Source organism: Rana temporaria, chromosome 6 (genome assembly GCF_905171775.1).
Source record: "Rana temporaria chromosome 6, aRanTem1.1, whole genome shotgun sequence".
NCBI lineage: Eukaryota > Metazoa > Chordata > Amphibia > Anura > Ranidae > Rana > Rana temporaria.
Genome location: NC_053494.1, coordinates 151,289,309 through 151,307,865, shown reverse-complemented (window position 1 = coordinate 151,307,865; position 18,557 = coordinate 151,289,309). Strand labels below are relative to the sequence as shown.

General features: G+C 43.3%; 1 protein-coding gene across 2 annotated transcripts in view; it reads right to left on the bottom strand.

Moving 5' to 3' along the window:
- Positions 1-18,557, bottom strand: part of C6H21orf58 (chromosome 6 C21orf58 homolog) — a 56,443-nt gene that overhangs the window by 36,246 nt on the left and 1,640 nt on the right. For both annotated transcript variants that reach the window (XM_040357597.1, XM_040357596.1), the window contains exons 2-3: positions 7,525-7,595; positions 3,136-3,196 (exon numbers count right to left, since the gene is read on the bottom strand). In XM_040357597.1, coding sequence (XP_040213531.1) covers positions 3,136-3,196; positions 7,525-7,584 — 121 coding nt within the window. In that variant the 5' untranslated portion in view covers positions 7,585-7,595. The remainder of the gene's footprint in view (positions 1-3,135; positions 3,197-7,524; positions 7,596-18,557) is intronic.

Genomic DNA, 18,557 nt, shown 5'->3' with positions numbered 1-18,557 from the left:
ATATATATATGTGTGTGTAAAAACCCAATATGCGGTACGCCAACTGCACCGTGAGTTGTCCAATAACCAATATTGGAACAAAATAAAATAAATATCAATAAAAGTGAAATAATTATCAAACAACCATACAAATGTGCAATGTGCTGGCTGCACTTAAAAATAGTCCAAATGACAGGCAATCTTGCTCTTATACAATAGGTTCCAGCAAACACAAGGTTCAATGTTGGTAATGCTGTATACAGGAAAGTGCCGCTATCTCTTCCACCCGACAAAGATGTGCCACCATCACCAATGGTTAAAATCAACACTCACCAGACCCCAGATATTATTAGGCTCCAAAGTGGTGTCTTTTCTTTGTCGGTCAGTGGGTGTTGCCTCCTTTTCCCTTTTACAAGGTGTCATCAATTCCTCAAAAACAAGGGGCTCATCATGGTGTAGTATATTAAAATATGTATTTATTTAAAAAAGGTAAAAAAATATAACACTTACAATATAAAGTGCCTCTGACCGGCACTGAGTGTCTTTGGCAGTGTCAACCGTTAAAAGCCGCTGACCAGCATTTAAGTGGCGTCCTAAGAGGTGTGCTTGCCCCGCTGTGCTCCGCATGTATTGCTACAAGGGGTCCGTGCGCGCTGGTGTGCTGCACCCTCAATGTGTGTGTCCAAACAGCCTCTACGCGTTTCGCTAGTTGCGTCGTCAGGAGAGCTCACCCTAACCAGCCCTTAACCCCGAATCACGAGGCAAACCACACAGATGTTGAGGGTTAAACATGCAGAGAATAAACTGCTTATTAAGTACAAAACATACACTTTTAAACACAGTTAGGGACACTTCCCTTAGCCTTGTCATATGGGGGGGGGGGGGGTAGGGGACAAGAAAGAACTAATGGGAACTCGACAGAAACTACAGTTGAAACACAAAAGGGATTATGATAAGCAGTCAGCCCCTCCTTACACATCCCCCACTGGGATGCGTCTCCACACCTTTTGGGGCAGATCCTCGTACAGCGGCGCATTTATGCGCCGGGCGTAGCGTATCTAAGATACACTACGCCGCGGCAACTTACTTTATTTTTTTTTAATCCACAAAGAATCCGTGCCGTAAGTTACGGCGGCGTAGTGTATCTTTTGCGGCGTAATGGCACGGAATTCAAATGGCTGTGATGGGGGCGTGTTTTATGTAAATACGTCGTGACCCGACGTAAACACCGTTATTTTTAACTGCGCATGTGCCGTCCGTGGGGGTATCCCAGTGCGCATGCTCGAAATTAACCCGGAACAAGCCAATGCTTCCGACGGTGACGTCATTCTACGCAAATCCTTATTCGCGAACGACTTACGCAAACGACGTAAAAATTTCACATTTCTACGCGGGAAGGACGGCCATACTTAACATTGAGTACGCCTCATAACAGTAGCTTTAACTATACGCCGGAAAAAGCCGAACGCTAACGACGTAAAAAAATGCGCCGGCCGGACGTACGTTCGTGGATCGCCGTAACTATGTCATTTGCATACTCGACGCGGAATTCAACGGAAACGCCACCTAGCGGCCGCCGAAGAATTGCAGCTTAGATCCAATGGCGTACTAAGACGTATGCCTGTCGGATCTAGCCGAGATGCCGTTGTATGTTGTTTTGTGGATACAAAACAAAGATACGACGCGCAAAATTTTAAATTACAAGGCGTATCAAGAGATACGCCGGCGTAATACCTTTGTGGATCTGCCCCTGCCATGATATAACATAATTAAACACAATAACAAGAGGAGGAGGATGGGAAGAAGGGATGAAACTTATATAGGGACATAATTACATTATCACAACGCCATTTTGTCCCCGTGTCTTATGTTTTCTGCTGGGCCATAGTCTGTGGGTAGGAGGCCAGCCCCCTCCAAAACACACAGTGACAGTGGGTTCTGTCACAGCAGATAACATTAAAAATTGTCCAATCAGCACAAATTAGCCCAGGGCACATTCACATCTCTGCATTCTTATGCATTGTGGCAGTTTTGTATTATTTGTACACATGGCCGCCATCAGAAGGGGTACAGGCATTACACCTGTAAGGGGCACGATGGTCCCCAGGGGCCCGGCTGGCCCCCCTCCCGTTTATTTTTTTTGCATTACACCTGTAAGGGGCCCAATGGTCCCCAGGGCCCCTTACAGGCCGGCCGGCCCCTTCCCATTTTTACTTTTTTTTTTGCATTACACCTGTAAGGGTGCAGCACCAGCGCCCTCCCCCGCGCATTATCTCACATCAGGAGAGATGAGATTACACTTGTTCTCTGCTCCAGGAGGGCCCTGCCTAAACAGGAACAAAGATAGTTTCTGGACAGCCGCAATACACAATACGCTTGCTGACTAAAGTTAGGGCACCTAAAACGATGACTAACTTTGCGACGGGAAACTAGACTAGCGGCGACGTAGCGAACGCGAAAATCCGTTGTGAATCGCCGTAACTCCTAATTTGCATACCCGACGCTGGTTTACGACGCAAACTCCCCCCAGCGGCGGCCGCGGTATTGCATCCTAAGATCCGACAGTGTAAAACAATTACACCTGTCGGATCTTAGGGCTATCTATGCGTAACTGATTCTATGAATCAGTCGCATAGATAGAAACAGAGATACGACGGCGTATCAGCATATACGCCGTCGTATCTCCACTGTGAATCTGGCCCTGAATTCATAAGCATGGCTGAGAGTTCAGTAAAACGGGGGCGGACAGCTGAAGTTACACTATGCAGAGCTCAGTGAGGAGAGCTTTGAGAGCTGATTGGAAGGAAGGGACACACCCCCCCCTTCACACAGCTCACAGGAACAGAGCTGAGGCTGTCAATCAGCTGGAAGTCCCTCCCCCGTCACTATTTTTTTCCTGGTGTCTGGAAAACTTGTCAGAAGTGATTGATGCTGATAGCAGAGGAATGAAGCAGCAGACAGAAATTACACTTAGTGCTTTTAAGACATTTACACACAGAGGGATAGGATTTAATCATATTTCATGTCTGAGGTTTACAGCCACCTTAAATAAAGATAGTGTGCAGCTACAAGATAGGACTACTAGGCGAGAATACTTTTTGCACAGGTAAAATAATAATCCATTCTACAAGTCTAGGATTCATTTTCTATTCTTACTTGCTGTTGTAACTTCTGTATCAGATGAATCATCAGCAATTTCACGCTCATTTTCTAATCTCTGTGAACAAACATGAAAAACTGACTTTATTAATTCATATTTATCAGTAGTTACACATTCTTTCATATGCTTATAAATTTCATTATAAACAATCAAAAAAACTGTGAAAAATCTGACATTTCAAGGCAGATAAAACAAACAACAAGGGTTGGTGCTGACAAAGATAAATCCCCTACTATCAAAAAGATGTGAAACGTACTGTTTTCCCCCGAAAGTAAGACCGGGTCTTATATTAATTTTGTCCACAAAAAACACAATAGGGCTTACTTTCGGGGTAGGGCTTATTTATTTACGGAATGTACAAATTTTCCAAAGATTCTGTGTCCCCTTGTCACCCCCCCCCCCCCCCCAACTGTCAGGTCAGAAGTCATTACGGTATTTTGAGAAAGACATCTTGGCACTGTAAAAAGTGCAGTACCATAGAAAATACCTTTTACCGTAGGGTATACAGCTCCCTGGTATACCGGTATTTACCTGCTCTTCTTTTGTCATCCCGGAGGAGAGAGTGAGAGAGAAGAGATTCTGCTGACGTCAGCGTGCTCCGCGCGCTGAGGAGGAACGGGCTGAAGACGTCAGGCGGGAGAAGAGAAGGAGGGAGAAGAGCCGAGGTCACCTGTCATCGGCTCGCTCCGTACAGTATGAAGGGATGGGCTGAAGATGTCAGGGGGGAGGGGAGGAGAGGAGGAACGAGAAGAGCTGACAGTAAAGAGGGACGGGATGCAGACGAGGCGAGAAGAGGACGGATCAGCAGTGGCTTTAAACATAACGGTACCATATTTTTAACACAGTAATAAACGGAAACACTGCAGCAATTTATAGGTTTAAAAAAAAATCGATTTTTAATGAACTTTGACTAGGGCTTACTTTCGGGGTAGGGCTTATATTGCAGCCCGCCCCGATAATCACGCTAGGGCTTACTTTCGGGGGAAACACGGTAGTAGAGTCTAATTCCGCGTACACACGATCGGAAATTCCGACAAGAAAAACTTGGATTTTTTCAGACGGAATGTTGGCTAAAACTTGTGTTGCATACACACGGTCACACAAAATTCCGACCGTCAAGAACGTGGGGACGTACAACACTACGACAAGCCGAGAAAAATGAAGTTCAATGCTTCCGAGCATGCGTCGACTTGATTCCGTGCATGCATGTTCTTTTGTGCGTCGGAATTGCATACAGATGAACGGAATTTCCGACAAGAACTTTTCTTGTCGGAAAAATTGAGAACCAGCTCTTAAATTTTAGCTGTGAAATTCCGACAGAAAAAGTACACGGTCGGAATTTCTGACCAAAAGCTCACATCGAACTTTTCTTGTCGGAAATTCCGACCGTGTGTATGCGGCATACTGATATATCATCGGTGTTCTGGAGCAAGATGAGCAGTCCACTGGAAAAGGGCAGACTGTAGTATGGGAGCAAAAGCGGTCTCCAACATGCAACAAGAAAACAATAGAACAGGCAAACAATAGAACAGGCGCCTCCAGGGGTGGACTGACAACTCATGGGGCCCCCGGGCAATAGAAGATTATGGGGCCCCCGGGCTTACAGATGGCCACCACGCCAGGAGGCAGTGCAGAGGCGGGGAAGCTAAAATCTCGGGATTTTCACATCAAAAGCCTGTTGGTTTCGGACATATCAGGGACAGATGTAAAAAAAACATAGATTTTTACATACTGTCCCTGGTTTTACTGAGCCTGGCAACCCTGATGGGGCCCCCTAGTGGCATGGGGCCCTCGGGCAGTGCCCGAGTGACTCAATGGTCAGTCCGCCCCTGGGCGCCTCTAAGTGCAGACTGTACGAAGGCTTATTGAAAACACACATCAGCTAAAACTCATTTTGGATGATAGATATAGGCACATCTGTATAGTGAAGCGACCAGTAACTGCGCGTCGTCTCTGCTGAGTCTGTCATTTCCTGGATGACAGGGAGGTGGTAAGATGGTGGAGGACCGGTGGAGAGGGCTGGAACGCACTCGGGAACGCACTGCAAGTCAGGATGGCGGACAGCGCATGCGCCGTTAAAAAAAAACGTCATTTACGTTGGGTCACGACGTATTGACATAAAACACGCCCCCATCACATACATTTGAATTGCGCGCCCTTACACTACGCCGCCGTAACCTACGGCGGAAAATCTTTGAGGATACAAAAAAAGAAGTTACGGCGGCGTAGTGTATCTTAGATACACTACACCGGACGGAGAAAAGTGCCGCGCTTCGTGGATGTGGCCCTTCAAGTCTTGCCATAGATTCTCAATTGGATTTAAGTCTGGACTTTGACTGGGCCATTCTAACACATGAATATGCTTTGATCTAAACCATTCCATTGTAGCTCTGGCTGTAGGTTTAGGGTCGTTGTCCTGCAGGAAGGGGAACTTCCACTCCAGTCTCAAGTCTTTTACAGACTCTAATGCCCCGTACACACCATCACTTTATGTGATGGAAAAAAACGACACTTTCTGTGAAGTAAAAAATGACGTTTTTGAAACTTCAATTTTCAAAGACGAAGTTGCCTACACACCATCGTTTTCTCACAATGATCTTGCAAAGTGAGGTTACGTTCCACCACGTTTTACCATTGAAGTAGCTTCTGGGCATGCGTGGATGAAAAAACGTCTTAGAAAACAACGTTTTTTGCTACACACGGTCAATTTCTGTGAAGTAAAAAACAACGTTTTGAAAAACGACACATAAAATTGAAGCATGCTTCAATTTTTTTTGGTCGTTTTTTACAAGACATAAAACGACGTTTTCCCCCACACACAGTCAATTAAAGTGACGTTTTTAAAAACGTCATTTTTTTTCATCACATAAAGTGATGGTGTGTACGCGGCATAATACCACGTACACACGATCGGAATTTCTGACAAGAAAACCATGGATTTTTTTCCGATGGAATGTTGGCTCAAACATGTGTTGCATACACACCGTCACACAAATGTTGTTGGAAATTCCGAAACGCCAAGGCAGGGGCAGATCTCCAGAATCCAGATAGGTGAAAGAGATGCAAGGAAGCTTTATGGGGAGTTGGGCTTACAAACTCAGTGCACCCCCAAACCCTGCACTCTATACACCATAGCTCCCAACTGTCCCTGATTTTGAGGGACTGTGCCTGATTTGGAAAAAAGTCCCTCTGTCCCTTTTTCCTCCTCATTTGTCCCTCATTTTGGTCTGATCTATGGAGTTGTATATAAAATGCACTTTTTATCTATCAAAAAGTGTTTCCCAGTTCTAAAGCTTTCATCTAATTTCTAAATTGCTGCATTTGTACATTTCAAAAGCCAATATAAAGTATAAGTAGTAGTGGTAAAAAAATAAAAAATAAAAAGCACTTGGGTTTAAAGGGGAGTTCCAGCCATTTTTTTGTTTATTAAAAGTCAGCAGCAACAAAAAGTGTAGCTGCTGGCTTTTAATAAACAGGCACTTACCTGCTCCAGCGCTCCAGCGACGCGCTGGCCGGGGCTCCGCTCCTCTCCCCCCCTCCCCGGCCGGCGTATTCATTTTCAGTGTGGGCACCCGGCCGTGACAGCTTTCGGCTTCACGGCCGGGCACCCACTGCGCATGCGCGAGCGGCGCGGCCCGGCGCCGCGCCGTGTAATTGGCCAGGAGATCGCCTAGGACCTGTGACGTGTCCTAGGCGATCGCCTACAGCAGCCACTTCCTGAAGGCGATTAAGCTTAGTCGCCTACAGGAAGGAGGAAGTGGGACAGGAAGTCCCACTCGTGCTGAAGCCCCCACTCCCCCCCCAAAAAAATTACATGCCAAATGTGGCATGTAAGGGGGAGAGGAGTGGATTAAGAGGAAGTTCCAAATTTGGGTGGAACTCCTCTTTAACTTATCTTTTTTTTAAATAATTCTCCTGTAAGGGGGCATGGCAGGGTGTGTGTCCTTTGCCTACATGCTTTTGCTGATAGGTTTCCCTCGTTCCCATCTCAAAAAGTTGGAAGGTATGCATACACAGCACACCCCTGAGTGCTGCATTATGTACGTAGCACACTCCTGAACTCTGCACTCTGTAGCACACTCCTGAACTCTGCACGCAATGCACTCCTGAACCTACGTAGTGCACCACAGATACAACTGGCCCTTTGAGGGAAACCATACTGCTCATGCAGCCCTGATAAAATTGAATTTGATGCCCCTGGTCTATCACATAAAATCCCAATAAAATACATTTAAGTTTTTGGTTGTAGAATGACAAAATGTGGAACATTTTAAGGGGTATATAATGCAATACACGTTAAAAGTCAACTAAAGAAAAAAAAAATGTATGCACAGAAGCAGAGGCTTTGGCCAAGATAGTAAAATGCTGAAAGCTAATGTCCTTACCTTCTCCAGTAGTTTGAGTTTTAGCCTAGTCATATGATCTATCAAGGAGGGGTCCGTCATCCTTTATTTTGCTGTAAATGAACAAATAATAATGAATACGAGATTTTTTTGCAGCCAAGCCAAAAAAGCTATTCTTTGCTACTATACCTGAACACTGTGGGGCAGATTCTCGTAGATCAGCGTAAAAATGGGCGGGCATAACGTATCTGATTTACGTTACGCCGCTGCAAGTTTTTCAGGCAAGTGCTTTATTCACAAAGCACTTGCGTGTAAAGTTGCGGCGGCGTAACGTAAATCACCTGGCGGAATTCAAATTCGGCAGGTAGGGGGCGTGTATCATTTAAATGAAGCGCGTCCCTGCGCCGAATGAACTGCGCATTCGCCGTCCCTAAAAAATCCCAGCATGCATTGCTCTAAATGACATCGCAAAGACGTCATTGGTTTTGACGTGGACGTAAATTACGTCCAGCACCATTTACGGACGACTTACGCAAACAGCGTAAATTTATAAATTTTCGACGCGGGAACGTCAGCCATACTTAACATTGACTGCGCCTCATAGACCCAGGGGCAACATTGGTTTTGACGTGGACGTAAATTACGTCCAGCACCATTTACGGACGACTTACGCAAACAACGTAAATTTATACATTTTCGACGCGGGAACGACAGCCATACTTAACATTGACTGCACCTCATAGATGCAGTAACGTCGTAACTTAACTGCGTCGGCCGTGCGTACATTCAGGAATTCGCATATCTAGCTAATTTGCATACTCGACGGGGATATCGACGGAAGCGCCACCTAGCGGGCAAAAAATTGCAGTTAAGATCCGACGGCGTAAGAGACTTACGCCTGTCGGATCTAATGGATATCTATGAGTAACTGATTACGACGGCCCAGATTAGGACTTACGACGGCGTAAGCCCTTTGAGAATCTGGGCCTGTGTACCTTTACCTTGGGAACACTTTATTACTTTACTGTTTGGAACACTGTACATAGACACCTTTACTTAAAACCACTTTATGGAGTAACACTAGTTTGTTTGAGCCCCTTGGCTATTACCACACCACTGTGCCTTATCAGATACAATCTAATGAGCTCCAACTGCCGTAGAAGACTATCAGGCCTGCATCTTGGACACTGTTGTTATTACCATACAAAGGGCTCTACTCTATCCCCTATTTCACCTGATCTCTCATTAGAATATGAATGTTGGAAAAAAAGGAAGCCCTAGGGCTAAAGCTGCACTAAATTGGGAAAATAATAAATTCAGTGATAATGAAATGTATAAGAGCAGTTGGCAGTTCAGTACAAAAAAACATAGGATAAATAGCAAAATTAGAAAGAGTGCAGCGCTAAATAATTGATATCATATTTGACATAACTAAAATAATAATGGCAAACCTTAAAATACAAAACAAGAAAATGTTAATGAAAAAAAAATATTTATTGAAAAGGAAAACTAATGCAGAGTCCAAAAAAAGTCAGTAAAGGGTTAACTAAAAAAAAAAAGAAATCCGTAAAGGGTTAAAGGATCACTAAAGGAAAACATTTTTTTTGCTGAGATGACTGTTTACAGGGTATAGAGACATAAAAGTTAACTGATTCCTTTTAAAAATGATTAAAAATAGATTAAATTCAATCATATAATGAGCCTGTAGTTTCACTTTCGTTTTTAAACTGGTTTCATGTTTATGTGAAGTAAAGAGACACACAGAACAAAAACAAACAAATCCAGGGCAGTGTTTTGTTTTTAAAATTAATCTGATTGGTTCTGTTAAGTTTTAGACACACAGTAATGACAGCTTAGACCACCGTAAATAGCTCCCAGTACGATGGTTATAAGGAGCCAGACAACCAGGAAGTGTGGAGATCACAGTAGTTTTACAGCAACATCAAAGCAAAAACGAGCAATGAGGACATGAAACCAGTACTGCATTAAGGTAAAGGAAGCTATTTAGCTAAAAAAAATGTTTCATTTAGTGATCCTTTAACTCCCAAAATAAGACAAGATAATTGCCAAGAAAGTGAAGATAAAGTTTCATGAGTGGTCAATTCCCAAAATAAATCAGGGTATTGCCAGGAAAGTAGTAAGGGCCCTTTCACATGCACAGACAAACGGTCCGTTTATTACAAGTCCGTTTACGGACTTGTAATGGTTCCCTATGGGATTGCAGACGTTAGCGGATGATGCATCCGCTAACGTCCGCAACCATCCGCGTCTGCAAAGATCCGCTTTTGCGGACAGAAGAAAACCCTATTTTTCTTCCGTCCGGCGGAACGGATCGGATGAATACACACGGTCCGTATTCATCCGATTCCCTATAGGGGGAAGCGGAGGAGAGACAGGGCGGTCTCTGCACTGTGTGCGAGGACCCAAGAACAGCGTGGTTTTTCAGGTGTGACACCCAAGTGAATAATATCCTGCTTACCAGATAGCTGTGATGCACTCACCTAGCCCAGGGAATGAGGTTTCCCCAAAACCTATAGATGTCACAGCTATCTGGTAAGCAGGATATTATTTTTATAAATTCTTTATTTTTCATTTTTCCTCATTTCACAATTCCACAAGAACAGGGATATTATCATATCAGAAAATACAAACCAACACTTAAACCACTATACGTTGTACTTGTTCCTGACCTATCTCTAAACTTAATTGCTTCTAACACCTATATTACCATATAGATCTAAAACAATTCCTCGCTCTTCTTATTTCCTATTCCCCTGAGACATTTAACCTGTCCTCTCTCTATTTAAGAAATTGAGAAATCCAGTCTCCCCCTCACCCACCCCAGCGTCCGGACCCCTTGTCCAAAAACCTTCCCGAGCCCGGACAAAAAAAAAAAAAAAAAAAAACACAATAATTTCCGTTCCTCCCTCTCCCCCCCCCCTACTCCCCTCGTTCCCTATAACTGTCATAGGGAGCCCATATCTCCCTATACTTCCCCTCCTGTTCCCTCAAAGCCATCGTGAGATTTTCCATACATTGAATTTCCCTGATTTTTTCATGCCATTGAGGTCTACTTGGTGCGCACGTGCTCTTCCATAAAGCTGGAATGCAAGCTCTAGCTGTTATTAGTAAATGTCTTATCAAGGATTTTTTATAATTTACTACTGACATCGGGATGTCTAGCAGCAGGTAAACCGCTGGATTCTCTCCAAGAGACATTTCAGTTATCTCTTCTATTTCCTCTGACACCATCTTCCAGAATTCTTTGACTCCTTCACAGTTCCAAAAAATATGTATCAGAGTTCCTTCTTCTTTTAGACATCGCCAACAAAGATTGGACGTTTGTGGAAAATTTGGTTTAAAACTTCCGGGGTCCTATACCACCTACTCAGGATCTTATATCCTCCCTCCTGGTATTTGGATGCTAGAGAGGCTTTATGATTGAACTCAAAAATTTTTCCCTTCTGGTTCTCTGTAAACGTTACCCCTAGGTCTCTCTCCCAAGTATGTATAAAGCCTATTTCTTGTGGAGCTTTAAGTTCATTTACCAGGGAGTAGAATATTGATAACGAATGTCTCACCGCTTCTCCCTTGAGACACAATTTCTCAAATTCCGACAAACTCGTCCTTACTATTGTCTGGCTCTGTATTGATCGCAGGAAACCCCTTAACTGTCTTCGCCTGAATGGTTCTAGAACCTCTGCTAGTTCACTTTCAATTTCCTCCCCTATCATTACCCGATTTTCCTTCTGGAAGTGAATCAGTCTAGTTTTGCCTTGTCTTTTTAAATTCTCGAACCCTGGGTCGTTCACACCTGGCATAAATGCCGGGTTTCCCAGGACCGGAGTCAGAGGATTTGCTTCTGTTTCATCATTTGATTTTCTAAATACTTTTTTCACCACCTTAATTGTCGTCCCTATTGTTGGGTGCTTTTTAACTGATTGTGGTAGAATAGATCTAGAAAGCCAAATTAGTCCTTCCAGTGGTATTTCTATCATTGCCTGTTCTAAGAGGATCCATGGTTTGACCTTCGGAATAACACACCAATCAAGAACTCTTGACAAATGTACAGCCTCATAGTATGCGAGTGGGTCTGGAAAACCTATGCCTCCTTTTTCTTTTGGTAAGGTTAAGATATCTCTCCTGACTCTGGCTGGTTTCCCTGCCCAAATGAATCCCGCAAACTTCGTTCTAATCTCTTTCAGGAAACCTTGAGATATACTGGTAGGGAGTGTCTGTAGTAGATATAATATCCTAGGCATTGCATTCATCTTTATAATATTAACCCTGCCAAACCAGGTAAAAACCTCCTTATCCCATTTCTGTAAATCACGTTTTATTTGCCTCATCAACGGTGCTAAATTTAGCTCTAAGATTCTATTTAGTTTCTTCGGGATTTTAGTCCCCAGATATCCAATATGAGAATTTGTCCATTTGAATGGAAAGGAAGCGGCTAATTGTCGTTGTTGTACCACATTCATCTCGACCCCCATTGCCTCCGACTTGTCATAGTTTACTTTAAAATTTGAGAGCACGCCATATTTAGCAATCTCAGCCAGCAATGGGGGGAGAGATAAAATAGGTTCCGTAAGAGAAAACAACAAATCATCCGCAAAAGCTGCTAATTTGTATACTCCTCCCTTTACACAAATACCTCTAATATCGGTATTCAGCCTTATCGTCCTCAAAAAGGGTTCAAGTGTCAAAATAAAAATAATTGGTGACAGAGGGCAGCCTTGCCGCGTCCCATTCCGTATCTCAAAGGGTTCCGACATAGTCTCGTTTATCTTTATTCTAGCTTTCGGCTGTGAGTATAGGCTCATAACCCATCTTTGCATCCCCTCCCCCAAACCAATATATTTTATAATTGCTTTTAAGAATTTCCAGTCAACCCTATCAAACGCTTTTTCAGCGTCGGTAGATACCAAGACTAGCGTTTTTTTAGATACCTGGGAGAGATGGATCGCGTTAATCACCCGCATCGTATTTTCCCTGCCTTCCCTTCCTGGGGTAAATCCCACCTGATCTTGGTGTATCAAATCAGGGATATGTGGTAATATTCTATTTGCTAGGATTTTTGTAAAAATCTTCAAGTCAACATTTAGTAGCGATATAGGGCGATAATTAGAACATAATGTTAAATCTTTTCCCTCCTTAGGTATAACCGCTATATGTGCCATAAGGGCTTCATCCGGTATCCCCTGCCCTTCTCTTATCGCGTTATATGCTTTTAAAAATCTTGGCATCAGTTTTTCTGCATAGGTCCGATAATAAAAAAGGGTAAACCCGTCGGGGCCGGGGGCTTTACCTGTTTTTAGCAATTTAAGGGTATTTGTGAATTCCTCAGCCGTAATCGGCCCTTCCATGTTTCTCCCAATTTCCTCTGCTAATTTCGGCATTCCTGCCTTCTCTATGTATTCCTTTATCTTCTCCTCCTGCCTACTCATCTTTCCTGTATCCCTCTCTTCTTTTAGTTGATATAAATTCGTATAGTAATTTTTAAATACTTTTGCAATTTCTTGTGAGGATTTCACTATCCTATCTCCTGTTGTTTTGATGCCGTCTATATGATTTTGGGTCCTCGTTTCTCTTAATGCCCTCGCTAGCATTCTACTCGGCTTATTCCCATATTCGTAGAAGGCACGTTTACATCTTTTTAGTGAGGCTTTTGCATTGTCTGTTAATAACATATTCAGTTCATCTCGCGTCTGCCTCAACTTCTCCTCAATCTGAATTGCCAACGTTTTTTTATGTACATTTTCTAATTTACGAATTTCTCCTAGTAATGTTTCTATCTGTCTCCCTATCTTACGTTTCCTTTGTGTTCCCATTGAAATTAAAATCCCTCTCATAAAGCATTTATGCGTTTCCCAGATACAACTAGGCGACACCTCTCCTACCTCATTATCAGAAAAGAACCCTTCCATTTCCTGAACTATCTTTTCCTCATACTCTGGGTCTTTCAGGAGGGACTCATTGATTTTCCAGTGCCACTCACGAGCTGCAGGTTCTCCCCATTCCAGTATACAATTTGTCGGTGAATGATCAGAGATTGTAAATGATCCAATGGAGGCCTCCACAATATTCTGTAAAATATTCTGTGATACAAATATATAGTCTATTCGGGAATATGTTTTATGTTTGGCTGAAAAAAAAGTATAGTCTCTCTCATGGGTGTGACTGGTCCTCCAACTATCTACCACCTGTATCTCCTGTAGCAGACTCTTTGCTTTACTTAATTTGCTATATGACAGGTGTGATTCTCCCTTAGATGTATCTAGGATAGGATCTAGGGCCATATTCAAATCCCCTGCCAGTATGATTCTCCCTTCTGCATTCAACTGAATCACATTAATGTATTTCTCCAACGCTGCAATCTGTCCTTCATTAGGCATATAGACGTTAACCAGAGTTACTTTCTGGTCATTTAGGTATCCTTTTACTATAAGTAGACGCCCTTCCTCATCCTGAATTACCTTTAGTTCTTTCCATATAATCGTCTTTGATAGCATAATTGCCACCCCCTTCGTCTTTGTTGTCGATGAGGAACTCTGATAGACAATTGGAAATCTATGATTGCCCAGTTTTGGGTTTTTATTTTTCTTAAAATGAGTCTCTTGGAGAAAAACGACCTGTGTCTTTAGTCTCCATAATTCTGCTAACAATTTAGATCTTTTCTCAGGGTTATTTAACCCTTTTACATTATAAGACATCAAGTTAATCTTAGCCATTTTAGAATCTCAATCACGTGGCTCCTTGGGAAACTAATAGAGGTACCCAATAAGGAGATAAAGGGCTAAAGATAGGGGAATCCCCACTGAAAGAGGGAAAAACGACGGGCGAGAGAGGAGAGAGGGGAAAAAGATGAGAGAGAGGAAAGAACGGAAGAAAGAAAAAAAAAAAAAAAAAAAATTCTCTCTAGTCCTCCAATCCGGTTAATCCCCTAGGATCCCTAAGAGGACAAAAAAAAAAAAAAAAACAACAAAAAAAAAGAAAAAAAAAAAAAAAAAAACAATCAAGCGTCTCCGACTTCCCTCCACACGGAGGAGAGGCGCTTTAATGGGCTAAGGTGTGTGAGCACCGAGGAGAGTCACGCCCTAATATAAGTCCGGGTGCGCTACCCTGAGTTACCCCTTTCAATCCCTTTTTCCCCTCCACCCCCCAATTCTAATTGAGCACACAAAAAATGAAATATCCCCCCCCATCATAAAGACCTTACCGCTTATACATATTCAGTCGTATACATATACTATATAAGCACATTTGGACATATAAATCTCTGTCTAACTGCCTAGCTATCTGCCATTTAGAGGTAGAAATGTCTTTCTTTTTTTCTTCTCTTTTTTTTCTCCTTTTTTCCTTTTCACCTATTATCATGTTACAACCAACGTACGACTGACGTACTTCTGACCTCCCCCCTCTCCACTCTCTCTCTCCTAACCTCTTTTAGACTATTAACATCTTAACTCTTTATATCTGCTCCCCCCCTCTTGTATCCCCACCAAGAAAGGAAAAAAAGAAAAAGGTTCTATTCCCCTTTCCCTTACCCTTGCTTATTCTTTCTTCCTTCGTTTTCCTATTAGGTCATCTTATTAGGCCCCCGTTATCCCCAAACCTCGCTCACCCACTCTTACCCTCCCCACCTACCCCTATTCCCCTATATCGTCTTCCCTTACCCCTTACCCCTCCCCCCCACCTCTATATCCTATTCCAAAATAAGTGTCATGGCCTATTTGCCTTTAGTGTTTCAAAGTGTGTAAATGTGTCATCCTTTTATTGTGACTCCTCTAATCCCCCCTAACCCTCTTATCTATGACCCCAAAAAAGGAGATAAAAAAAAAAAAAAAAAAAAAAAATCCCCCCCCCCCTTCCCTTCTTCAATTCTCTGTTTCCCCACATCCCTAATCTCCCCTAATGGTGAACCACCTTGTACCTTTGCCCACCCCATCCATCGCCTCCACCTATTATAGACTCGGTGTGTCTTATCTTATACCTTCCCTGATCCTTACATCAAACGGATCTAGGGCTCTAGTGACATGGTGACTTAGTGAAACCCCCCCCCCCAAAAAAAAACCCATCCTCTTCAAAACGCTTCCCCCCTTTTTAAGAAAAACCCCCCCTCCCTATCCCTCCCAGCACAAACCCCCCCAGCAGGATATTATTAACTTGGGTGTCACACCTGAAAAATCACGCTGTTCTTGGGAAGATTTGTATCACTTACTACTTTCCTGGCAATACCCTGATTTATTTTGGGAATTGACCACTCATGAAACTTTATCTTCACCTTCTTGGCAATTATCTTGTCTTATTTTGGGAGTTAACCCTTCACGGATTTCTTTTTTTGGAATTAACCCTTCGCTGACTTTTTTTGGATTCTATATTAATTTTCCTTTTCAATTTTTTTTTCTTTCTTGTTTTGTATTTTAAGGTTTTCCATTATTATTTTAGTTATGTCACATATGATATCAATCATTTAGCGCTGCACTCTTTCTAATTTTGCTAGAATATAAATGTTGAATAGGCCTGCCTGGGGTTCCCCTTTAGTGTAATGCCCTGTACACACGATCGGTTAATCCGATGAGAACGGTCTGATCGATTTTTCCATCAGTTATCCGATGAAGCTGACTGATGATCAGTCGTGCCTACACACCATCAGTTAAAAAAACGATCGTGGCACAACGCGGTGACGTAAAACACAACGACGTGCTGAACAAAACGAAGTTCGATGCTTCCAAGCATGCATCAACTTGATTCTGAGCATGCGTGGATTTTTAACCGATGGACGTGCCTACAAACGATCGTTTTTTTTCTATCGGTTAGGAATCCATCGGTTAATTTTAAAACAAGTTTCACATTTTTTAACCGATGGATAAATAACCGATGGGGCCCACACACGATCGGTTTAGTCTGATGAAAGCGGTCCATCAGACTGTTCTCATCGGATTCACCGATCGTGTGTACGCGGCATGAGACTGTCTGTCCTAGATAGCTAACCTTTTACTGCCTTTACAGGTTATGCTTCAAGTAATTTATTGTACATACTGTATATGTAAATTGTGTTTGTGCTGTTGTACTGTTTTAAGCTTTAAGAATTATTCTTCCAGGTCTGGGCTGGTATACAGCACTTGGCTGACCAATTCCCATTTTCTGTGTATCAAAAACACATCACTTACTCCAGTAAAAGAGTATATACCATAAACATACAGGGCCAGATTCAGGTAGATCTGCGGTGGCGTAACGTATCGCATTTACGTTACGCCGCCGCAAGTTTTACGGGCAAGTGCTTGATTCACAAAGCACTTGCCTGTAAAGTTGCGGCGGCGTAGCGTAAATCCCTCTGGCACAAGCCCGCCTAATTCAAATGATTCGGGTAGGGGGCGTGGACCATTTAAATTAGGCGCGTTCCCGCGCCGAACGTACTGCGCATGCTCCGTTTTGAAATTTCCCGCCGTGCTTTGCGCGAAATGACGTCGCACCGACGTCATTTTTTGAACTTCGACGTGAGTTACGTCCTTTCCTATTCACGGACGACTTACGCAAAAAATTTTTAAAATTTAAAATTCAACGCGGGAACGACGGCCATACTTTAACATGGCAAGTTTATCTATACGCCACATAATAGCAGCTTTAACTATACGCCGGGAAAAGCCGACTAGCAACGACGTAAAAGAATGCAACGGCCGCGCGTAGCTTCGTGGATCGCCGGAAAAAGCTAATTTGCATACCCGACGCGGAAAACGACGCAAACTCCACCCAGCGGGTGCCGAAGTATTGCACCTACGATCCGAAGGCGTACGAAGCCGTACGCCTGTCGGATCGAAGCCAGAAGCCGTCGTATCTTGGTTTGAGGATTCAAACTAAACATACGACGCGGCAAATTTGAAAGTACGCCGGAGTATCAAGAGATACACCGGCGTACTTCTTCTGTGAATCTGGCCCACAGTATTTGACTTGTGTGACGTGTCATTGAAAGGTGTTGTGGAAGTTGTCTGAACCCAGAGTGTCAGGTGGGTTGGAATGTTCACAGGGTCATGGCGATGCAGAAGAACAGGTAAATCCAAGCAGTCCCCAAAGGGGCTGTGCTATATATGCATTTGACAAGCTATGATAAAAACAAAGGCCTTTTTTTAAAAAGTATACCAAACAAAAGGTTCATGCACACAGGTATAACAGGGAGCCTGTCTGCGTTCAGGGGCAGCCCATAAGTACCACTCAGATGTATGTGTGTATACAGGCCTGGGACAAGGGGTGGGCAGGAGGGACAGCTACCCTGGGGGAAGTGAAGCAAGATGGCAAATAATGAACACAAGGTGGTACACACATTCTACAGAATATATTAACAGTGGGGTAAGGGGGTGCAATTCTGGGTTCTTGCCCTGTGCACTGAACAACCCTGTCCCAGTACTGTGTGTATATACCTGTAGGTGTACAGTCATTGCATATTTCAGCCTGTACGGCCCTCCTACAGCTGAGTGCATGAAGCCAAATAGTTGTCACAAACAGTGCTGGGTTTCAACTACTCGAGGAACAGAAATGTTGGTGCCCAGAACACCCCCTCTGCTAGGATTTCCTCTTTTTTTTTTATTATACAGGTTTTATATAGCGCCAACAGTTTGCGCAGTGCTTAACAAAATAAAGTCAGACATTACAGTTACATTACAATTTGGTACAAGAGGAATCAGAGGGCCCTGGTCATTTGAGTTAATAATCTAAAAAATTGACACTGGGGGCCAGATTCTCGTAGAATCCGCGGCGGCGTATCGTAAGCCATTTACACCACGCCGCCGCAATTTACTGGAGCAAGTGCCGTATTCTCTTGTACAAAGAGTTTTATTGAAAAGAGACATCAATAAACAAAAAGAAATACAAAGAGAAAAATAAAGATAAAACAGCGGTGGACACACCATAAGCTATCAATCATCAGAACAGATAGTCCGTAAACCTGAGAGTAATCCGGCTTCCAGGGGTCCAAGGCGAATCCTGAGGACCGGCAATAAAACGTTCTCATGAGAGGTGGCCTGCTAAATTAACCTAATGATGGCTTAGGTAACATGCCGGCTAACAAGCCGGAGTAA